Source organism: Pelobates fuscus, chromosome 3 (assembly GCF_036172605.1).
Source record: "Pelobates fuscus isolate aPelFus1 chromosome 3, aPelFus1.pri, whole genome shotgun sequence".
In the NCBI taxonomy this organism is placed as follows: Eukaryota; Metazoa; Chordata; class Amphibia; order Anura; family Pelobatidae; genus Pelobates; species Pelobates fuscus.
Window position 1 is genome coordinate 155,851,431 of NC_086319.1, and position 26,012 is coordinate 155,877,442.

Genomic DNA, 26,012 nt, shown 5'->3' on the forward strand with positions numbered 1-26,012 from the left:
TACCCTTTTATTCCAGAAGTTTGGTCCTTAAGGGGTTAAAGGATGGAGATATTTAGATAAGATCAGCTAAAGAGTGGTTTCAAACGAGGCATCTGCCAATTGAACAGTGTTAATTCACGAAGAGAAAATGCCATCTAAAGGAAGCATGCTGTAAATTTGTGGTTCACAAACAAGTTCTAATTGCCTAGCATCAGCCAAAAATGGATGCATTTATCTTTTCTGTTCCAATGACTATTCTAAAATAAAATTAGAAAGGGGCCAACGCAAAACGTAAAAGCACATTTTGAGACAACACTTGCTTCCAAACTTGATGTTGAATGGTTAATAAAACTGGGCTATTTAAAAAGATCACATCTAATGAAGATTTCATCTTCATCATGCAACATGGGTCTTAAACCTTTATCTTTCATCACAAATGTGTGCCCTGCCCTCCATAAAATCAAAGCAATCTGGTTATGTTTATGCATTGGCATAATTTTAATCAAAATCTTTCTTTTTTTTCTCCCCATGATATGTCCTGTTTTAAAGACTGGACTATTTATCTCATACCCCTTCTTTATGAAGATTGTTGGGTTCCACTGCTTACAATACACATCTAATTTTTTTTAAAGTTTATAATGCACAATTTTTATGTTTTTAATGGTTTGCACTTTTTTCAAAAAGTACTAGTGGACTCTCACTCAAATAGCTTGCACATATTAAAGAATTAAATCTTATCAAAATTGTCTTTTGCATATCTTCCCTTTAGCAGTTGACTGATGTCAGTCATTAAGCAATTTACACAGCAGGGGTAGCAAAATAATATTTTGCAACCTAGAAAATTTACTCAATTACTAGGAATAAAATAGTTTCCACGTTTCTACAATTACTTTAAAAACAGGGAAAAGCTGTGGGGGAAATTAAACAAAACCAAATTTACAGACAGTATTCAATAAAGACGTATTATGCTGAAGCAAAAATGGGTTACTAATAAATCATTAAATGTTATAAAGAACTTCTTCACGGTTGCTCAATAGAATGCAAGAAAGCCATTTTTGTCTTATGTATGCAAACCTAACACATCAGTACATCAAACAGCTGAAATTCAGTATTACAATATAACAAAGCAACAGCTTTTAACTAGTATTTTGCTTTGTAGATGTGTATCAGACAGTAAAACCACAAGCTTATCACCAATTTTTATGTTTTATTTAAGATTTTAGTTTTCATTCTGACAGAGGTACACTTTTGTTTAGCGTCGTTATAACCATGTTTATTATATTTTACCCCTCAAATTTTTATACTACTTCTCCTCCTTCCAATTTTTTTTCAATACTGCAGAATATTTCCAAGAAACTACAGGGTTAGACTTGAGATCCAGATGCATGGTAAAAGGCAGACCTCCTGTAGGGAAAGGAACTCCAATACTGCTTGATTTTATCCAAGCAGCCATAGGTTGTGACATCTGAGTAATAAAAAATAATTTTAAAACAAAATCCATGTTCTGAGGGAGAGGGAAGAAAAAAAAAAAAACCCCAATATATTCTATTTATATGATGCCAAACTGACCTGAACTGATGGAAATTCCAGTGTAGTGTACCTTGCTTGAACACAGGTTAGGTAGTATCTGTGCAACAAGGATCCAATTAGGTGGTATGACTGTGATGATTTGGATTTACATGAATTAAAAGGTCATCATGTAAGTGGCTGTGAATGACTCAATGATTACCCCAACACACGAGGATGAAAAATAAACTAATCCTCTGTATTTAGAGAAAACATGCAGATTGAATGGTATAAAAAATTAAAAGCTGTGAAAAACATATCTAAACTGTGAATTAAGTGTTCTTTACAGCTTTTTAAACTGTTGATCTGCTGTCACAAACTTTGAAAGCACCACTCAGCATGGCAAGAAGAAAAAAAATAAAATAAAAAAAAATGCGCCAAGCACAGGAGACTTGCCAAATTATTAAAATTGTCACCATAACCCTTTCATTGCTAACAGGTTCAGTGATACACAAGTTATCCTTTGGTCCTGAAGAAAAAGCAAATTACATGGCACTTTTGCCTGTACAAACTGTCAAGTTATTACAAAAAGAAAATTGTTAATGGCATTTCAATTTTGAGTGGTGCTCTCTTGGACACAAATAACTGCTGTAATTACTGATCATTTGTTAGATTTCTATTCAATTTCCCTAAAAATATTGTGTAACGTATTATTCCTACTTTTTTCCTTCTAGCTAATTTGCTGAGCTGTTAAATCACATTTATAGATAATTTTTGTGTTTAAAGAAAAAATAAAAACCCCAGAAAAAAAAAATCACTAAACATTATATAGCAGACCAAAATTTTCAATACGCCGATTCTCCAAGATGGATTTTCCACATAATTCTCCCTGTTCATGCTATGCTTTAAGATTTGATTGTTGGGTGGAAGTAAGGAAATATTGGTGGGGTCAGATTTAAGCCGTCAATCTCATTGCTGGTCCTTACCCTTGAAAAATCACAAATGGTGTAAATCGAAAGCGGCTAACCTGAAGGTGACATTTGCTCATGACCAAGCCTCTTGTGATATGCTGCTAAAAAGGATTGGAGGAGAAGGAAATCATGAGGGAAACACTGAGGACTGGATTTTGATTGAAAATGAGGAGGGAGAATTCCCAAATTTCTAACTGTTCCTTATATTTAATGACGGTCCAGGGCTGAGCTCTGTAGTAGATCTGTAGGTGTTTTGGTAGGGGGTCTGAAGGCTGTCTGGAAGCCGGGAGGTGGGGAGTGGAAACTGGTTGGATTTGTTGGGGCAGGGTATGGGCTCCAATTGGCTCTGTGTAGGGGTATCTGTGTGCTGAAGAGGTTATTGTGAGGGTGGTGGTGGGGGGGTATGGAGCCACTGGGGCCGTCCATCTCTGTCAGGGCCTGCAGTGATTTTAACCAGTGCGGTGGATTGTCGTCCTGCAAAGGTTCCAGGCCATTTCCTGTGGATGATGGTATTCCTAAGGAAAAAAGAGATGGAAAAGAAAACACATTAAAATGAAGTCAATCAAAGTACACTATAGATTGTGCGTGTGTGTGTATATAATACACAATCTGGCGCACTAGCTTATTCACGAAAACAATGTCAAATCTTAGATATTGTAATAGTTTTATTTAAAAACACCTCAACTAGGCAAAAAATTATGGGGGTTTAGTTACATTCTATGATCATATATTGCATAAGCCTGCCACATCAATGTGCCCCATCCTAGAGTAGGACCTGCCAAGAATGGGGTACATTGACATTGTGGCAGGCTTATGCAATATATGATCATTGTGTATTTTGTATATTTTGGCCCCAGCAGCACCATATAATGTATGCATGTTCAGGTGAGTGCAGCCCTCTTGGTTATATAGATAGATCGATAGAGAGAGAGATTGTACCCTTATTAGTCGAGTGATGTAGATGTTAAAAACAGATAAAATGTGTATCTTGCAATATCTTTTTTTTATTGGACTAACAGAATTTTTTAATGACAAGCTTTCGGGAGTACCTCCCTTTCTCAAGAAATGCTCCAGACATGAGAAAGGGAGTTTCTCCCGAAAGAGCGCGCGCACACACGCACACACACACACACACACACACACACACACTTTAGATACAACTTCTTGTACAAAACACCTGTTGACAGGAAAGGGAAATAAAATAGAATTGGAACGATATACTAAAGAAGTAATGAGACAATTATCTACAAAATAAGTTGTAAAGTTGTCAAAATCCAACAATTTTATATAGTATGGCAGACAAAACAAAAGGCACGCAATAAAACATTTTTTTTATTCTAGATACAATAATGGAAAAAGAAGTTTATGAATAAAAAAAAAATCAAAAAAAAAAATCAATACTTTAAAACAAACAAAGAAGATGACGGACTTGATTCATGTACTTGGCTTGGAAAGGTTTAGACCAGGCATAGGCAACCTTTGACACTCCAGATGTTTTGGACTACACCTCCCATGATGCTTTGCCTGCATTATGGGTGTAAGAACATTATGGGGGAAGTAGACCACAACATCTGGAGTGCCGAAGGTTGCCAATCCCTGGTCTAGGCAGACCACATCAGTATAATATAGGCTTCCCATATGCTACAGGAATGAATGACACAATCAATTACCACCTTTTCAATCTCATTTTAAAGGTACACTATAGTAACCAAAACAGCTCAATGAAGCAGTTTTGGTGTATAGATCATGCCCGTGCAGTTTAATTGCTCAAATCTCTGCCATTTAGAAGTTAAATCACTTTGTTTATGCAGCTTTAGGCATACCTTCCTGCTTGTGACTTACACAGCCTTCCTAAACACTTCCTATAGAGAGTCATCTAAGGTTTACACTTCCTTTATTGCAAATTCTGTTTAATTTAGAATTTCTTATCTCCTGCTCTGCTAATAGCTTGCTATGCCCTGCAGGAGTCTCCTGTGTGTGTGATTATAGTCCAATTTACAGAGTAGTATATAAAAACTTTTAAAATAAGTTACATCTGATTGAAAGTGAAACCATTTTGTTTTCATCCAGGCTGTGTCAGTCACAATCAAGGCAGGTGTGGCTGGGCAAAAGTGATTTAACTCCTAAATGGCAGACAATTGAGCTGTAAAAATGAGCTGTAGAGGCATTAAGTATACACCAAAATTGCGTATAAGTTGAAGTCGTTTTGGTGACTATAGTGGTCTTTTAACCGCTTAAGGACACATGACATGTGTTACATGTCATGATTCCCTTTTATGCCAGAATTTTCGTCCTTAAGGGGGTAAAGGGTTCTATCATCATCAAAAATGTATATTAATGCCATCTTCAAGTAATAATACCAAACTCAATATTCTGGACTGGCAAAATTGACAGCCAATTTCAGATAAATATATATACATATCTGAACATTGAGCCTAAGACTTCCACAAGCAGCCACAAACTCACAATGCATGACGTGTACAACATTTGAGGGCTGAAGTAATTCAAAACCATATTGCTTTTTATCAAGATATCCTTGCATAGGAAAGTATTTAGTGTTAAATAACTTTACCAGGTCTTTGGTTAGCACAATGTAAGGATTTGCAGTAAGCCAAGACAGAACTCTTGTCATAATTGCTCCAAAAAGCAATTAAAAGCATTTGAAAAAAGAAAAAGCCAAGTATAAAACAACTGAACACCGCTGGCGAGCTTAGTAAGTATAATGACATGGAGTAATCTTTGGGAAGTATACTTAAAGACCCTATAGTGCCAGGAAAACAAGTTTGTTTTGCTGGCACTATAGTGGTCATTTAGGTCCCCCCCACCCTCATGGCCCCTCTCCCGCTGGGCTGAAGTGGTTAAAACCCTTTCAGCACCTTACCTTTCTCCTGGGGAACTCTCCTCCTCCTCCCAATGTCAGCGCCGAATGTGCATGCGTGGCAAGAGCCGTGCGCGCATTCAAACAGCCCAAAGAAAAGCATTACTCAATGCTTTTGTTTGGACGTCAGCGTCTTCTCACTGCGTCTTCTCATGGAGACAGTAGAGGCTGGATTAACCCTCAGTGTAAAAATAGCAGTTTCTCTTAAACTGCTATGTTTTCAGCTGCAGGGTTAAAACTAGAGGGACCTGGTACCCTGGCATTGAGCTGAAGTGGTCTGGGTGCCTATAGTGGTCCTTTAACAGATGCCCTCCCTCATCCAAAATGTATCTGCCAGGAACAGATTTAACTATTACTCTTACATACACACAGGAGTACAAAATAGGGCTTTATGGGAGATTGCGCGAGACTCCAAAGATTGTGGAGAATGCACAAGAAGCCATCAGCTTTACTGCTTTTTCCCCAACACAGCTTTTTATAATTCCTTTATTTGTTCTCAGTAGTCATTTTGGTGAATAACCCTGAAAGTGCACTTAATTATTATTATATATTTATTTATTTTTTTACAGTGATTGCAAGATCAGACACATTTTTGTTTTAAATTCACACAACCCTAACTCCCTCCTACATGCCAATATGTCTAGATCAAGCAGGTCAAACATGCGGCCCACAGTAAATATATTTGTGGCTTGCCTGCCCTGGGTCCGCTTTGTATTGTGGCTGCGACCAGATCTTTCCTTTCTTATCCTTGTCTTCTCTCCCACGGCCACAAGAGCATGCCAGCCACCTTCCCCTTCCCTCCTGCTCGCAGTGCCAGAGGAGCATCAGGCCTGCTTGAGCAGAGAAGAGAAGAGCAGAGCAAGAATTGGAGGGCGGGCGGCTCATCTTAAAGGGACATTATAGTCACCAGAACTAATTTAGTTGTTCTGAGGAATACAATCATTGCCTTCAGGTATTTTCATGTAATCACTGCCTTTTCAGAGAAAAGGCAGTGTTTACATTGCCCCTAGGGACACCTTCAAGTTGCCACTCCTTGGATGGCCACTGGAGGGCTTCCTGGCTCAGGGCTACACAGTAAGCAGCGCTGCCATTCAGCGTCCCCACGCTCTGCATGGAGACGCTGAATTTTCCTCATAGAGATGCATTGATTTAATGCATCTCTATGAGGAGGTGCTGATTGGTCAAAACAGCATCTGGTCCCGCCCCCTTGCTGATTTTACCCAAGCCAGTGCTTTCCACATAAAGCATTGGATTGGGTAAAAAGCGGCAATTTCTGATAATGTCACCAAGGGGGCGGGGTCAGCATCGGCAGACCCACGGAGAGCTGGAAATAGGTGAGTTTGAACTCATTCTGAGGGGGCGAAGGTGTGGGCAAGCCTCCTAAATGTTGGGTTTTCGCTGTAGAGTCAGGAATACGTTTGTGTTCCTGACCCTATAGTGATTCTTTAAGGTAGGTAAAGAGGGGCTTGGGGGACCTTCCTGTGTAGTCTGTTAAATTGGTGAGGGGGCACTGCAATACATTGGGGGAGGGAGTGGGCAGTGTATTCATTAGGGGAAGGAAGAGGGCAGTGTGTTAATTTAGGGGAGGGAAGAGGGCAGTGAGTTAATTTAGGGGAGGGAAGAGGGCAGTGTGTTAATTTGGGGGAGGGAGGGGGCCAGTGTATTAATTTGGGGGAGGGAGGGGGCCAGTGTATTCATTTGGGGGAGGGAGGGGGCGGCCAATGTATTCATTTGGGGGAGGGAGAGGGCGGCCAGTGTATTCATTTGGGGGAGGGAGGGGGCGGCCAGTGTATTCATTTGGGGGAGGGAGGGGGCGGCCAGTGTATTCATTTGGGGGAGGGAGGGGGAGGCCAGTGTATTCCTTTGGGGGAGAGATCAGTGATGGCGAACCTATTTGAACCCGAGTGCCCAAACCAACTTTTTTTTCCTCAAAGTGCCAACACAGCAATTAAACCTGAATACTGAGGTTTAAGTTTAGAAAAAACAAATCGTACAGTTGTCCGAACTAATTAACAACTTTCTTTTAAAAGAAGAACACAACAGAGAGTTCAATGATACTAATGATACACAGACTGCTGAACACACACACACACACAGACTGCTGAACACACACACACACAGACTGCTGAACACACACACACAGACGAACACACACACACACACAGACGAACACACACACACACACAGACTGCTGAACACACACACACAGACTGCTGAATACACACACACACAGACTGCTGAATACACACACACACAGACTGCTGAATACACACACACACAGACTGCTGAATACACACACACACAGACTGCTGAATACACACACACACAGACTGCTGAATACACACACACACAGACTGCTGAATACACACACACACAGACTGCTGAATACACACACACACAGACTGCTGAATACACACACACACAGACTGCTGAATACACACACACACAGACTGCTGAATACACACACACACAGACTGCTGAATACACACACACACACAGACTGCTGAATACACACACACACACAGACTGCTGAATACACACACACACACAGACTGCTGAATACACACACACACACAGACTGCTGAATACACACACACACAGACTGCTGAATACACACACACAGACTGCTGAATACACACACACAGACTGCTGAATACACACACACAGACTGCTGAATACACACACACAGACTGCTGAATACACACACACAGACTGCTGAATACACACACACACAGACTGCTGAATACACACACACAGACTGCTGAATACACACACACAGACTGCTGAATACACACACACAGACTGCTGAATACACACACATACTGCATTGAGGAGAGCAGTGTATGTGTTTGTGTGTAAGGGTGTGGAGTAGGGGTGCTGTGCTGCGTGGGTGGGTAGGGGTGCTGTGCTGCGTGGGCGGTAGGGATACATTTAAAAAAAAAATATATATATATATATATATATATATATATATATATATTAATTCTGTATCCCCCTCCTCCCTTCCTCTTACCTTTGGTGAAGGAGAGGGAGGGGGACACAGCAATCCCTGGTGGTCCGGTGGTGATAAGTAGGTTTGTGTGAAGCAGCTCTCCTGTCCTCCCACGCAATGCTGTGTGGAGCGTTGCCATGGTAATGCGAGGCAACGCTCCACACAGCATCGTGCGGGAGGACAGGAGAGCTGCTTCATAGAGCCCTCCCAACACGGAAGCAGAGTAGGCTCCTGCCGTTTCCGGCAGGCAGGTGCCTACTCTGCAGACAGCCAGCAGCCCCCTCTCCCGGCGACCTATGGCCGTGTACCCACAGAGAGGGCCCTGCGTGCCACAGGTTCGCCATCACTGGTCTAGATCATATACTGCTAAAATGAAATTAACTTTACTTTAATGTTACTAAGGGGATTTTGATAAAAGCACAATGATTAACTGAATTTCCCATGGAGTCAAAAAGTTTACATATAGGTATACTTTTTTCCCCAAATATACATGCCAACAAACAACCAAAATTTAGAGCAAGATACCGGAGATTGATTAAAAAATAATGCTATTTTGGTAATTTTAAGTTTTCCAAATGGGTACTTAACAGAAAAGTTACTTCTAAAACAGAGTTCTGAGTTAACAGTAGTATCTGTCAAAGAGGTACACTACTCAGAGCATGCTCATGAATTTTGGTTTTGTGGGTGAAAAGGATAAAATTCACTATTTATCTGCACTAGACTGAAAAAAATAAGGATTTTTTTTTTTTTAAATTTAATAAATCCTGCTTAGCACAACCCACGCCTAACTCCAATTTTCAAAAAGCTGCCACCACCAAGGCAATGTATAAGGGAGTTCCTTCAGTTGTTCCAAACAGCTATTTAGCAAAATATCTATATTCTCAAAAATACTATTACACAATTCTCTTCAGGTTTGTAAATCTAGATACTAGCGCCCAAAGAAATAATTAGATTACATATTTAAACAAAAAGACAAAAGATGTCACACAATACCAAAAATGACATAAACAAAAGGGCATACAAGAACAAAACAAAAAAAAATATGAAAAAAAAACAAAACCCAAAAAACAGTTCTTAAAATAAAATGGGACTTTGTTGATCCTCATTTGGTAATATGTTGCTAATTATCTTTTGTATCGCAATACAAAAATTCAATAAAAACATTACAAAAAATGGTTTAAACACAAAACCTACACTCATGCAAATTAGCGGCTCTGTCAACCTTCTGGGGTTTTTGCGTATTTTGCCAAGACTCCTGGTGGTGAATTTTTCTACTTGCAGAGAAGTGGCCAAGAGGTGCAAGGAAATGTGAGTTTAACTTGCCTGAACCTGACACTTGCGGCAGCTGTCAGTCTTCTGTCTGGTTCTCCTCCGTTCCTGGCAATTCATCTGCCAGGAGCGGACATATATATATATAAACTTGACTGAGTTGTAAATTTACCGAGATTTAATCTTCATGATTTTTTTCAGGGGAGGTGGGGGGATTGGAGGTGCTTTAAGTGCTAGAGGATTGTTTGGAGTGGAAAGATCTGAACACAGCTCTAAATGTGAGGTGTGAAGAAGGGGACAAGCAGTAAAAATAAAAGTAAAAGGGACACTATAGCCACCCAAACCACTTCAGCTCAATGAAGTGGTCTGGGTGCCAGGTCCCCCAGGTTTTAACCTTTCAGATGTAAACATAGCAGTTTCAGAAAAACTGACATCGGCGGGAGAGTTTGTTTTCCTGACAATATAGTGATCCTTGAAGCTTTTTCAAGTAGAATGCACGCATTGGGATCTTTATGTATAAAGCTTCACAAAAGGTTTAGTATTCCTACCCTTGATGAAAAATCTTTAATGGCAGCAGGCTGTAAGAGAGACCCAGTTTGAGAATATTTTAACAAAGTACATCCCGCTTTGGGTAAAGCAGTGATACATTCTCCTTCCTATAAAGAGCAGCAGAAAAGTTGTTCAAATTTTAAATAACCTATATACTTTATGTGTGTGTGTGTGTGTGTGTATAAATCTAATGCTATATAACATAATCAGTTACCTTCTGATATTACTGTTCCAATTACTTCGTCCAATTACTTAAAAATATAAAAAAAATAAAAAAAACACACACAAACAAATGTAAAAGATGTATACAGCACTTCGATTTCTGATACTTGATAAATATTACCCATCCACACTTCAACAAATCCATCAACATGACATGAAATCTTACATACTTAGTTGAAATATTGATACAAGGCTTAACTATTGTGTACACTATGCTAAAAATCAGATAATTATGAGAGCTAATCCCTCCCCCCCAAATAAAACTGCAGCAACAAGGCAGAAATAAACGCAACTAAAAACCCATATATTGAGTTACCAACATTAACTTATCCTAAAAAAACTAAAGTTGTGGAATTTCACAGTTGAATCATCACCTGTGATACAGAGGTACCGCTTTGCTGAGTCCTGAGATGATCTATTTGGCCTTTTTACTACTGCAAGTAAAAGTTTTAGATTTGCCTCTGTACATGAAAGTGAAGTGAACAAATACCTATTGTTTTATCAGTAAGCAAGATATAAGAAGAAACTGTGGGTTTTGCCATGTTTGCTGCCTAAACAAGCCATTGCTACTCTTTCCTGCCTTGTGCCAGTCCTAATTTCAGACTAGTGATATTTTTAAGCAAAATGTCTGTTTTGACAGGGCAACTATAATGACAATGATAAATGGGATGAAAGTTACTAGTATATAAACATTTTGCCTACTAATCTGAGACGGTGCAAATCCTCGTCATTCCACTTGAATGCACAACACAACAGTTATGGCTAAGTAAATGTACATTCCTTACATTCTTAAAAGACAGTGGTCAAATACAATAAATGGCCATCGAGTGCTGAAAATTATAGAAGAGCAGAGGTGTTTAAGTTATTTTAAGGCCTATAATATAACCTACAAAATCATTACTTTTGATACAAAATATACCATATTCTGAAGCTAATTTATTTATTTTTTTTATAGATGTTAGTATGTTTTGCCAGGTGACAGATCTTGGAGGCAAAACGCCCACTGATTTCCGACATGGGGAAGAGCTGTAACGAGTGATCATCAGGTCATTATGTGCAGAAGAGTTGAAGATGCTGATTGAACGGACTGATTGCAGTGTTATTGCCTTGGCCAGAAAGTGTGCTTATCATGATGGAGGGGCCCTTGAGAGCTAAACGAGTGAGAAATGGTTACCTGTGATAATGGCGGGATCCATCCAGCTGCCGGGGTTGTCCCAGTTGAGGCTGTTGGTTGTGGCGGGGTTGGATGTTGGTGCACTGTGAGTGGCGTTGGAGGGGGAAGAAGCATTGGGCAGCCCACCAAAGTTGATGTTTATGTTGGGTAGAAGTGCCCTTAGCCCGTCCTGCCATTCCTTCACATTTATACTCTCTATTGAATTGCTGTGGTCTGGGAGATTTACCAAAAAAATAAATAAAAATAAATAAAGAAAAAAAAAAAGAAAGAAAAAATATATAAAAAGTTGACATTAGAATCTTCCTTTTTGGCGAGTTGAATTTAAAATTGTAACCCTTTTATCTACATGAATGTCTGATGGTATATTCAGGATGTCTTTGTATATATTTTTAAATTGATCAAACTGAATGCAACACAAACTAAAGAAACCATAAGGAGATAATTTGTAATTGTAGAAGTGAACCATAAGAGATAATTTACTTGGGAAATTTGAGAACGCCCATAATATTAAGGGTTTCATTGGATGATGCAAAACAGCTTTGGTGCTCCAATAAATTTTGTTTCTCATTAAATTAATTCTCAATGATTACTTTAAACGCAAATAACATATATTGTTAATCTTGAGAAACTAGAAATCTTGGCATAGTCTAGATTCATAGAGTTATAAATGTAAGCAGACACCCGCACGCCTCAAAAGAGAAAACAAAAAAGCACCATCCCCACCCAAAAAAAACCCAAACAAACACAGATCTTCAGTAGAAACATGTTTTAGTCTTTGGGACTCCTGATGTTTTGTCCAGTTGGGATTGGCGGTTTCAGAAGGACTAATGTCCGATATGTAGCTGAATGACTTTAGTGGGGGCCCTCAAAAAATACAAATTCATCAAGAGAATATGAATTATTGCCTCCCAGTGATGTTTTTGAACAAATGTTTCTGAAATGTTTACATGATGTATCCTAAGTAAATGCTTTTATATTATATGCATACTGTCTTTTTATATTTCTGTCTTAACTGGTCTACTTGGAATAGTTTGTGGTGGACATAGCTTGTTGATAATACCTACCCTTAAGGTGTATGCTATTTTGAAAAAAAAAAAAAAATGTAAGTGCTGCATAAAAAGGGCAACCAATGATAGTAATGAACTAGGTAGATATAAGATTATGCAATATCACTACAAAAGCTACCGCTTATGAGGTTTATCTGAAATTACAAAATTACATTTCTTTATTCAGTTTAGAACAAACTGGCTTCCACTAAACTTTATATTCTTTAAATACATTGTTTAACAGAACTGCAAGTCTGTGCTTTTGTCACATTAATATATTAAATCTAAATGGAGTATCTGCTTCAGTTTTAAAACTAGGTCAAGGGACAATAATGGCATCCACAGTATATTACTTTTGGATAGGCTTGTTCTTTTTTTTCCTTTGTTCCATACAGCTAACACTATAGCCCATATTCCCATGCTAATGGAGCATCATGATTTGCTCTATTTTGTGGTCCACGCTGAAACAGCAGTTTATATTAAAACTTTTCTGTTCAAATTTGCAAGCGTAATGTCTTTATAGTTATAAAAATAAAAACATAAATTGGTTCACGTGGTCTGTTAATTCTTGTTTAGTACTGTTTATACAGTTTTCAGATGTCAAACAAATGCAGGCAGTCCACAAACAAAGATAGATATTCGTATGCACAAGCTCCACAAGTGTACAGATGTAATGGCTCCATCAAAGCACAGATACTGAGATACATTTATACATCTATATTCGTGGTCGACAACTCATCCTGGAATTAAAGAATTCTCCAATTATATTGCAATATTGTCATAAATGTTGTTAGAGTGTGTATATGGTATTTCAAAATATGCTTATGCCTTTTGGTTAAAACTTTCTTTTGCAGTTTTTCCATACATACTGCACTAGTATTATTTGTTTTTATTTATCAGTTTTATTTGTTTTTTTTTTGGCACTGCAGCCACCAAACACTGAGCTATTTTGGCATTATTTTTCTTGTTCAGAAAATGTATTATTAAAGATGAAGATTTCATTGCAAACGTGGACTTCCTTACTAGGCAGGACATACAATCATTCCATCCAATCAGCACAGTGGATTTCCAAAGTTTGAAATTAAGCAGTTCAACTCTGAATCAAAGGTTTCGACTGGCCACCAAATTTGTATTTTTATTTTTAAACAGATGCTTCCATAGGGGGAAGAGAAGTGGTAGGTAGATCATAACTGGTAACTTTTAGCTTATATTACTACAACATACTCAGATGAATATTTATTGGGTAGTATTGTTTTTAAATAACATAATGGAAATGATTGGTTGAATTGTTCTCTTTTGTTGTGAAAACCAGTTACAATTCATGTTAATTCAAAGTAGGCCCACCAGATGTTGCTGAACTACAACTCCAATGAATTGTAAGGACTTGGAGGGAATCACAATCTAGTGGGGAGGGGCAGTGTTTGTGTGTCCTATTTTAAAGAGTGTAGCTGACCAATCCTGATCTGTGAGAAAGTACAGGTAATTTCTGAAACATTTATTTCCTTAGAATACTGGTGCTAAAATTAAATAAAAAAAACACCAAGATAATTAGTTTGCTATTATGCTTTACTTTCAGACAAATATATAGCATATGAACAGTAGCAGTGTATATAATACTAACAGAATATTGTACAATACAAGTACAAAGAAGATCTGCGATATCTACCTCTGCACCTTTTGTCACATCCAAATAACCACTCCACCCTCTAACAATTGTCGTGAATATCAGACAGCCCAAACAGTTTGACATTTTACACATCGTTTAATGTATTTGGAATCCATATACTTTAACAAGTCTGGAAACAAATATTAGCATTTCATACTAAACTTATATCCAAGACCATCTCTCAGAGCCACAATATCTCCTATAGGTAAGTGGTTCTCACCCTTTACTGGAGCAAGGCACCTACACTGATCAGCCACAACATTAAAACCACTGACAGGTAAAGTGAACAACATTGATCATATTGTTTCAATGGCACTGCCAAGTGGTGGGATATATTAGGCAGCTAGTGAACAGCCTGCCAGTTTTCTTTTAGATCAGGAGGATGGCTGGGATTGTATGTCGCTTACCTGGGGAAGAGACGGCAGCAGGATGCACTATAGGAAGAAGGCAGTGCTATGTGCTGGGCAAAGTCCTGCTGAGAAACCACGGGTCCTGTCATTCATGTAGATGCTATTTTGACACGTACCACTTACCAAGAGATTGTTGCAGACCACGTATACCTCTTCATGGTTATGGCGTTCCCTGATGGCAGTAGCCTCTTTCAGTGGGATAGTGCAACCTGACACACTGCAAAAATTGTACAGGAATAGTTTGAGCAACATGACAGAGTTTAAGGTGGTTGCCTTGGTCTCTAAACTCCCCAGATCTTAATCTGATTAAGCATCTGTGGGATGTGCTGGAACAACAAATGCGATACAGTTTGCAGGACATAAAGGTTCTGCTGCTAATGTCTTGTTGCCAGATAACACAGGACAGATTCAGAATTTTTGAGGAGTCCATGCCTCTATGCATCAGAGCTGCTTTGGCAGATGGATCTACATGATATTAGGCAGGTGGTTATCATGCTGTGGCTGATCAGTGTATAAGTTTTCGTCAACAGCTTATATATGTAACAGTAACTTGCAGCCTTGCAAGAGGGATATGAAACATTCACTGTCCACACATCTAAATAAACTGCTTACTTCGTTTTAATTTTACAACATGACAGGAGGCTTCATATGTTAGATATATCTTTCCCCTGTTTGTCCCTTTGTATGGTTCTTATTCTATTTCTCACTATCTTTTCTCACTTTGCAGACACGCCTGTGTTTCCAGTGGATATGGCTTTATTTTTTATTCCCCCACTGGCTTTGAGCTTCCTCAACCTTTTTTGTTGGTCTGGGCTGCGGAATTGCACTCAGCGCCAGCTGACCCTTGCCTCATTGGGGATCGTTGGTGGTGAATGGCAGCCATCATGTACACCCGTGTGTTGAAAGTGCCGTGATTTGGATGCTGGACACCCCCTCACACAATGGCTCTGCCATGGATTCTGCCAGTTTAACAAGCTAAAATCTCTGCCATTCCTGCTGACTGGGTGTGGAGACTACGATCAGGTCAGTGTATTGAGGTTTGTCTGGGAGGTTTATACATACTGATGGGTGTTGCTTGCCCTGCGTGTTTCTGTGGCGAGCCCTCATTGTTTTTCACCTACTGTGCTTGCCTTTTCTGGTGCTGCTGAGTGGAGCGTACTTTTGTTTGACCACTGTCCGAGACCGGCCTTTACTTGCTTTAACTGGTTTTAATGCCAAAAAATCTGCCCACCTTGGCCACAATTGGTCCCATGCCATCTACTGCCCTTAGTGCCTACTGGGAATGTTGCTGTGGTTACATCAGTGGAACTTTATACATTGAGTGAGGCCTACTTGCCTGTAACTGCATGCGTAAATATATGGAGGACTCCTAAAATGTATGTGGATTTCCTTACCGGCGCTCCGCTTCGGGAGGACTGCCTCACAGCCCAGGCAGCCCCCCCACGGCAAAAGAAGCCCCCGGGGGCCATGTGATCGCTCTCAGAGAGCGATCACATGGCACCCTAAAGCTGGCTGTGGATCTGCCAGCAGGGGGACTGTCTGAAATGTCAAAAATGTAAATGTAAAAAAAAAAAAAAAATATTAGACCTGTAAAATTAAAATATATTTATATATATATATATATATATATATATATATATATATATATATATATATATATATATATATATATATATATATATATATATATATATATATATATATAATATATGTATATATATCCCCTTAACGACGAATGACGGACGAGGTCCGTCACTCAGGGGATTGCCTTAACGACGAGTGACGGACCTCGTCCGTCACCCGTTAAAATTAACCCCAGATCGCCGCAATCGCGGCGATCGTGGGGTTAATGGTGCTCCGGTCTGCCTCTGCATTAGAGGCAGACCGGGAGCACCGGATCCGGCTGTCCCAGTACATGTGCCCGCTCTGACAGCATGCCAGAGCGGGCACATGTGCTCTCTATACTCACCTCCGCCTCCCTGCACTTCCGGGTTCAGTGTGAAGTGCAGGGAGACGGATCAGTGTTGATCCTGCCCCCTGGTGACAAAACAATAAAGTTTAATTAAAATCCCACCCCCCTTTACCCACTTTAATATAAAATGAACCCCTTCCCTGCCAATTGATCACTGACTACAGTGATCAATTGGCAGGGATTACATTTTACTATGATCTGATTTTTTTTTTAACCCCTGAGGGTTAATTATTATTTTTTTAACCCTCAGGGGTTAAATTTATTTTATTAATTAATTTAAATATTTTAAAGTTATAAATTTAGCTAGCTGGGGAGGGTGGAAGTTAGTGGGGAATTGGGGGATTTAGTATTAGGCTAACTAGGGGTTAACGTTAAAAAAAGTTTAAAAATAAGCTTTAAAAAGTTAAAAAATTAAGTTAAAAAAAGTTTTAATAACGTTTAAGTAAAAAATAAAAAAAAAATAAACCCTTTACCCAGTCCAAATAAAAATTAACCCCTTCCCCGCCAGTCGATCACTGCCTACAGTGATCAAAATACAGATCACAGTATTATACTGTGATCTAATTTTTTTTTATCCCCTGACGATTAACTTTTATTTATTTTTTAACCCTCAGGGGTTAAATTTATTTAATTAACTAATTTAAATATTGTATAATTAAATATTTTGCTAGCTGGGGTGGGTGGGAGTTATGGGAAAATGGGGAATTTACTGTTAGTGCTGCTTACTGCTAGTTAGGGGTTAACGTAAAAAAAAAAGCTTAGAAAAATGTTAAATATGTAAAAAAAAAAAGTTTTACGAAAGTTTAGGAAACTTTAAAAAAATTAATAAGCAAAACAAAAGTTTAAAAAATAGTTTTAAAAAGTAAAAAAATACATTTAATAACGCTCATTACCACTACACCTGGTACAAGCTAGCGGAAAAAGGATCCCACGCTAAGGTTCAAAATATGCCTTTTAAAATACCCTGGGATGTCTTCTTTAAGAAATGGTATGGCTTTATGGAGTATTTGGATTATATAGCCTGGTAAAATACTCTAAAATGGGACATGGGCACAGCGTAAAAATTGAAAGTTGGAAAAAAAAAAAATGGAATGGCTGTGTCCCAAATGTGCCCCTCCGATGTCCACATATACCTGGCAAAGGTACATACGGGGGTATTTTTGTACTCAGCAGACATAGCTGAGCAACATATGAAGTATTATACAGTGGTAGTACACATATGGTTTGCAAAATATACTGTGCAAACTCACTTTGTGTGTCAAAAAGGCAGAAAAAAAAGCTTATTACCACTACACCTGGTACACGCTAGCGGAAAAATGATCCCACGCTAAGGTTCAAAATATGCCTTTTGAAATACCCTGGGGTGTCTACTTTAAGAAATGGTAGGCCTTTGTGGGGTAGTTTGAATTTAAAACCTGCGAAGATGCTTGGAAATTGCACTTAGGCCCGGCGTCAAAATTCAAAGTTCGGTAAAAACTGATATGGCTTGGTCTCCTATATGGCACTGTAGCTTCACGAAATAGTGCCATAGACATACAATGGGGGTGTCCTTTTACTCAGAAGACTTAGCTGAGCATAATTTGGGGGGTTTGAACTTAGTGGCACATACGAAATATACAAAATGCCCAGCAAAAATGCAATCCGTATGTAAAAAATGCACAAAATTATTTTTTACCACATACTTTGGCATGTAATGGTAAAAAAATGGGGGCATGTTAAGGCACAATATGCACCTTATGAGATACCCTGGGGTGTCTACTTTTACAAATGGTAGGCCTTTGTGGGGTTTTTTTGAACAGTCAAACTGTTATAATACCCCAAATGGAAGCATAGGCTCATTAAATCCGTCTCTCAAAATTCTACTGTGAATACTGAAAAGGACAGGTCTCCTATATGGCACTGTAGCTTCACGAAATAGTGCCAAAGACATACAATGGGGGTACCGTTGTACTCAGCAGAAGGAACTGAACACATAATAAAACTTTGTACAGAAATAGCACACACCAACTTTACAAAATACACATGAGAAGTTCTTTGTTATAAGTTTGTGTGCGAAAACCCCCCAAAAACACAATTTTACTCCAATATTTAGCAGAGGTTGGCGGTAAAATGGCTACGTAGAAAGTGTCAAAACAACCTTAGGTAAATAGCCTGTGGTGTCTACTTTATATAAATATATACTTTTGTGTGGCAATTTTTTTTCTTTTATGGCTATAAAGCTTACAAGAGAAACATACCAGATTCTAAAATCGCTCCATATTAAAAGTTTATTTTACTCCTTGTGCTTTGTGACCTGTAACTACCAAAAAAAACCTGAAAATCCCAGACACATATATTCTGTAAATCAGAACAACTAAATGAATTTATTTTTAATTAATTTCCTTAACCTGCACTAATTAGGCACACATTATTATTGCAAAAACTGTAAAAAAAAAATCAAAATTTTTCATTTCTTTTGCATTTTTCTGTATTTTTTTTATAATAAATAAGCATGTATATATATATATATATATATATATATATGTTACATCAAATGAAAGCCCTTTCTGTCCTTTAAAAAACGGTATATAATATGCGTCGGTGCAATAAATTAGTCAAATGCAAATTGCAGTTGAACGCAAACAGCAAAAAATGCCGTTGTCACAAAGTGAAAGACAAGCTTCCGAAGCTCTGTCCTTAAGGGGATATTACATAATATATATGTATATTATATAATATATATGTATAATATATAAATTTAACGTCATACATACTGTATTTTAATACTAATATAAGTACATATATTAGTATTAAAATACACTTAGAATGACGTTATATATAATATACATATATTATATATAATAGATATAAATACATATATTATATATATATAAATACGTATAATTACAATAATAAATAAATAAAATAATAAAATTAATAAATAAAATATTAAAACAAAATGTAATATAAATTATATATACATATGTAATTTCATTCTAACTGTATTTTGTTAATATATATATATTGGTAACAAAATACACTCAGAATGACATTCTATATATATCTATCTATAAATAAAATGCAAATAACCCGCAAAAATATAAATATATATATATATATATATATATATACATATATATATATATATACATACATATATATATATATATATATATATATATATACATACATATATATACATATACCGTATATACTTGAGTATAAGCAGAGTTTTTCAGCACATTTTTTGTGCTGAAAACCCGCAACTCGGCTTATACTCGAGTCAGTGTCTGTATTATGGCAATTTACATTGCCATAATACAGACAATGGGGCTGAAGAGCTCTTACTTACCTCTCTGGCAGCTCCTGTCAGCTCCCTTCTCCTCCGCGGCGGTCCGTTCAGCACCTTGGTCAGCTCCCAGTGTAAGTCTCGCGAGAGCCGCGGGGTCATAGTGCGGCCGCGAGACTTACAGTGTGAGCTGACAGAGGGAGCTGCACGGACCGGCGCGGAGGAGAAGGGAGCTGACAGGAGCTGCAGGAGAGGAAACTGCTTTCTGCCAGACCCCCTCCCCCCCACTGAACTGCCAATGCCACTGGACCACCAGGGAAGGAGAGCCCCCCTCCCTGCCATGTATCAAGCAGGGAGAGGGGACGAACAAAAATTTAATAAAATACAAAATAATAAAAAATAATCATAATAAAAAATTATTAAAATTAAAAAAAAAATAATAATAAAATTGCCCACCCCCCAAGGCTTAGCTACACACACACACACACACACTGCACTCATACACACACACACTGCATTCATTATATACACACACTGTAAATAAATATTCAATTAATATACATTTTTTAGGATCTAATTTTATTTAGAAATTTACCAGTAGCTACTGCATTTCCCACCCTAGTCTTATACTCGAGTCAATAAGTTTTCCCAGTTTTTGGGGGTAAAATTAGGAGCCTCGGCTTATATTCGGGTCGGCTTATACTCGAGTATATACGGTAATTACATAAAAGATTACATTAGTATACACGTAGAATTTAAATACCTATATGTGCACATATATTAAAATTCTACGTGTATATTTAAGTAATCTTTTAACATAATTAGGTGATTTGATTAATTAAAATTTGATTGACATACCTGACAACACAGGGAGAAAGTGCAGAGAATTTAATTCGCAAGTACTATATTTGAACCTGTAACTCTCCAAGACAACATAAAACCTGTACATGGGTAAATTGGTAAATTGTATTACAACAATGATATTTTAAGTAAAAGTGAAGGCCAGTGTTTGTGACTAAGTGGCTACTAAAAAAGACTAAACATACCCCACTTTCAATACCTTTGGTTGTCTACTTTTTCAAATGGTATGCCATTATGGGGGTAATTCTCATTGCTGGGTGACCACACCGTCTGAAAGGTAACATTACCAATCTGGCAAATTTCTATTTGAAAATGGAACGTTCTATATTTGACCCTGTAACTTTCCAAAACACCATAAAACCTGTTAATGGTACTGTTGTACTCGTGAGACATCGCTGATTACAAATATGTGCACTTTTGTGCAGTAAAAGCTAACAGTATTATGACATTCACAGCTAAAATGTCAGACGGAAATACAAATGTAAAAAAAATAAAATCTTATTTTCTGACATTTTTTTCAATTTTTATTCATAATGAATTATGTTACATATATGAATAGTTAATGATAAATTAAAGCCCTGTTTCTCCTGAACAAAATGATATATAATAAGTGTGGGTGCATATAATATGAAAGAGGGGAACTACGGGTGAACAGACATATAGCGCAAATTCCAGTTTTTGTTTACGTTTTGTTTTGATCAGAACGTGCACTATTGACTCCGTCCTGAAGGGGTTAACACCAGTGGAAGGGCGAAGGAGCTCGGCAGTTCTTATTCCATGGTCAATCCTCAGACGAGGACCATGCATGATCTGACCCATACCTCTTGGAACTGGACGAGTGGCAGGTCACGGTCTCTAGGTCGGATAAGGATGCTTGTGGAATCTGTTGACGCTATATAAATGGCAATAATAATAACAACAAAGTCTGACTCCATGTTTGTGAAGGAAGCCTTCCAGGATGAGCCCACGGTACTCAAGCGCAGGAATAGTGTGGAAGTGCCTCCTCAGGAGAATGAGGTCATTCTGGATACTATAGGCCAGCGCATGCTTGACCCATTCCAGGGATTGGGCGCCACCTAACCACCTATCCATATTTATGCATATGTGGTCACGTAAACCCTTTGAGAGTGCTGTACTCTCACGCATGTACCTGGAGCAAAAGAGGACCGACCATGGCGGCAACTCGAGGTACAGGCTCAGGTAATTTAAACTGAGCTTTGCCTGCCGTGTGCCGCTGAATGACTCTTGTGCAGTTTTATTCCCTTATTTTCTGGTCAGTTTTGATCATCTAATTCAAGGATACAATTTTTGGAAAATATGCTTGTGGGCCAATCCACGTTATGTCTATAAATTTAATAAAAGACTGACTTGTAACACAATACAAGTCTGCATAATTTATGGTCTGTATAATTTTTTTTTTTTAGGTGTGTCTAAATGAAACTTTTAACCCCCTAGCCACAAAGCTTCATTTAAGAATAGCATGGCCTAAAAAGCGGCTCTGTAACCTCAAACTTACCTTTCTCCTATGGTTTCCTCTTCTCTTTCAGAATCTGTTGATCTTTTCTTCACGTCTGATCTATTCCACTATAAAACATTTCCTATGCTTGACAAATAGGAAAGCGTAAAGGAACAATCCACTGTTTAGTAGATATACCCCAATGAATATATGCATGAATTTGTTCCTGGAAGAGACTGTCTTTTCATGGAGAAATAGCCAGAGGAGAAGCATCTGAATTGGCACCCATGTGTGCATGCGCCAGCTCATGCACTCGCCCACCTCTGGTCTGACATCTGTAGACCAGAGAAAGGCATGTTTGAGGTGACAGAGCCACTTAAAGTATGAGCCTTGTAAATTTGTTACACAACTGAATGATGCAAGACTGTTTATTTGTGTCTGCACTCAACTTATTAATTCTTAAAATAATGTCAATTTGCAAATACAGATGAAATGTTTAGCTATATTTACAGTTCGTTTTTATAAATGAAGGATTTTTAAAAACAATAAAAAAGATAAAAAATGTACAGAATTATTGAAATACAAATTATTCAAGGATCTACCAACATGCAGATACAACAATTTGTAGGCCACTAGCACCATCTAGTGTGCCTTCCTGGTGTTTCAGATAGATTTTCAAAAAATTGCACCAGTCTGTATTTACATATGTCATATGCCATTTAAAGCAGAGCAGTTAATCCCTTAATGACATAAAATGGAATGTATGTATGGCATGTGTTAAAATACAGTAGACGCATGCTCCACCAGAAAGTATTTTGTTCTGTGCCTGCAATGGTTGAATCCCTGCTGGCATCAGGGAGCACCAAGTATCACTCAATACCATCACTGCAGTTTGTCAGTTACAGCTGGCAAAAACCCATGGCCTTTAACTCCCATGATTCTCAGCCACGCAAAGTGTCTGAGAGTGATGCAAGTTATAACCCAGTGCATCTTTCATTAAAACAGACAAGACAACATAGATTCTAAATCTTGCTACCTGGCTGGTTAAAAAAAAAAAATCACAGGAATTACAAAAGGCATATTGAAGGAAGACTATTTCTTACTTGGTCCTGGCCCCCAAAATTCTAGCATTAAAACATTAATGTGCCCATAGTAACGAGCAATGAAAATCTTGAAAAGGCACAGGACTCATTTTCAAAATCAGGTCAAATTTTCAGATATTGTTCTGTAGCTGTCCCAGTTTTTTATTTTTACAAATTCTAAATGCAAAACTGTGACTATAAATGTGCCACAACTCCCCACCAAATATTTTATTGAAACTAAAAAGGATGTGTGTTGCAGGTTAGACCCAAGAAAATAAGAGTGGTCCGGTCACCCCTAAGCTCAGCGAGGCAAATTTATTGGAACAAAGTTTCCAAACAAGCTTGACAAAGACCCATTTTAGGGTTGAAACGTTGCTGTAAATTTGGAGGACATTTAATATGTGTGGGTACACTCAAGTATAACAAGGTAAATTATGGTTTAACAAGCACAAGCAGTGTTAAGACCTCCGTTAATACCGCACAAGAGATTTATCACATGCATGTTTATAGGACATATTCTGCAAAATAAGGTGCACTTACCAAAGAAACCTGCAGAGCACCTAGCACTTTACATCAATAAAAAGCACCTGTTATTCTTTGATAAATGTCATAAGTATCCCAGCCTTATTAGCAACTAACCTAGCAGTTAAATTTTAAAACATACAAATAGGCCTCTACGACTTTACAAAAAAATTAGAGGTGTTATTTACAGGTGACCAATAGTGATGTCCTGAACTGTTCGCCGGCGAACATAGCTTGTTCGCGGCGAACGCGGTGGGCGAACATATGCGATGGTCGGTCCGCCCCCTATTCGTCATCATTGAGTAAACTTTGACCCTGTACCTCACAGTCAGCAGACACATTCCAGCCAATCAGCAGCAGACCCTCCCTCCCAGAGCCTCCCAACCTCCATAACGAATAAGGGGCAGACCGACCATTGCATATGTTCGCCCGCCGCGTTCGCCACGAACAAGCTATGTTCGCCAGCGAACGGTTCGGGACATCACTAGTGACCAATTCACAGTAACATGCATACTATTGCTCTTACATAGTTTTAGCGCTTGAGAGTGTGAAGTCCAAAAAACGTAGATAGTCCATCATTTCAAACAATCAAGAATCACACAAAACATAAAAAAATAAATATTGGTCTATCTATACCCACTAGGGACCGACCATTCGTTTTGCCATTATTATCGGCCGATATTCGATTAACAGCGCTGTGCAGAAATAGGATTGTGATAACCTGTAGCGTGCCGGTCCTAATTTTTTTTTTAAATTGAGGTGTGTGTTGCCGTATTTTGCTTGTGTTATTTATACTGTAGTTGCTTTGTATATTGTATATGTTCATGAGTAGTTTGTGGTATTGTGTATGATACCTATGAATGTGGGCTGTGCATGGGGCTGCTTGTGGAATTGTGTGTGTGGATAGATGTCACATGGTGTGTTTGGTAATGTGTGTATGTGTGGGGCTGCTTGTGTTATTGCATGTGAAAAACTGCATATGGGGTTGTGTGCATGTATGTGGATTGTTAGTGGCATTGTCACATGGTGTGTTTGGTAATGTGTATGTGTGGGGCTGCTTGTGGTATTGTGTGGTATTGCATGTGAGAAACTGCATATGGGGTAGTGTGCATGTATGTGGATTGTTAGTGGCGTTGAGTTTGTGCGGATTGTGTGTATGTTTGTGAGTAAGCTGTTCGTAATATTTGTATAAGGAAGGGGTTATTTTGCATTTCTGTGTAGATCTAACAGTTTGGGTGGCTTCCCTGGGTTCCAGTGGGGACCAGGCTGGCCAGGTACATGTCAAGGACAGTATCTGCAACAGCAGCTACGGGCTGCTCTACTCCAGTGTGGATTCCCATTCACAAGTGCTGGAATGACGTGATATGAGATTACTTCCTCTAAGTCAGGGGTGGGAAACATCCGTCCTGCGAAATCATTTGGACAAGCCGGCCTGATGTCTGCTTTTTTCGGGTCAGTGGGGAGATCAAAGATCTCCCTCACCTGTCTCCGGGCAGTTTGTTAAGCGAGAGGGAGGGAGCTAGGACCCCAGAGCCTGTTGGACAGGACGACCACCCAGGAGGCTGTGATACTTCCGCAAACAGGCAGGTCGGAGCGGTGCCGCACCTTACCATGGCAACGCTCCGACAGCGCTTTTCTCGCGGGACGAATTGTTAAGTCAGCCTGTGGAGCTGCAGGCTAAGGTGCACGCGAAAATACTGGACCACCAGGGCTTGCAGTGATACGTCCCCTCCTTCCAGACCAGAGGTAAGAGAGAAGAATTTAGTTGACATAATGGTTATATTCTGTGCAATGATGCAATTTATTTTTCTATTTTATTTTTGTATTGTGATAACAGAGTCTGAATTAACATAAAAAGCCTAGTGAAGGCAACTACTATTATTAAATATAATTGTTCTTTGTAGAACAATTATAATTGTGGAATAGGTTCCACAATTTCAGTGTTTCTGAAAATAAGGACTTGCGGTACAAAAATTAATAATAAAATAGTTAAGATACATGGCATAAAATGATGGTGTGCACAAAAAAAACAAACAAAAAAAAAAAAACAAGCTTTAAACATATATGCTTTTAACAGAAAATAGATGTCTAAATGTGTGACTCTTACTAGAGACCTGCATAGTTTTTCTTTTCCTCTTTTTAAGTAAAAATAATAAAAATAGATTTTCTCCCTGATCCCCCAACACAAT

The 26,012-nt window shown here is 38.4% G+C and overlaps 1 protein-coding gene across 7 annotated transcripts in view; it reads right to left on the reverse strand.

Annotated features, from left to right (window-relative positions):
• Positions 1–1,179: 1,179 nt before the first annotated feature.
• The window catches only part of CNOT4 (CCR4-NOT transcription complex subunit 4), a 103,254-nt gene continuing 78,421 nt past the window's right edge, over positions 1,180–26,012 (reverse strand). For 4 of the 7 annotated variants that reach the window (XM_063447563.1, XM_063447560.1, XM_063447561.1 and 1 more), the window contains 2 exons: positions 11,541–11,753; positions 1,180–2,971 (listed from right to left, as the gene is read on the reverse strand). In XM_063447563.1, coding sequence (XP_063303633.1) covers positions 2,664–2,971; positions 11,541–11,753 — 521 coding nt within the window. In that variant the 3' untranslated portion in view covers positions 1,180–2,663. The remainder of the gene's footprint in view (positions 2,972–11,540; positions 11,754–26,012) is intronic. The other 3 variants (XM_063447566.1, XM_063447564.1, XM_063447562.1) reach the window with 1 other exon arrangement.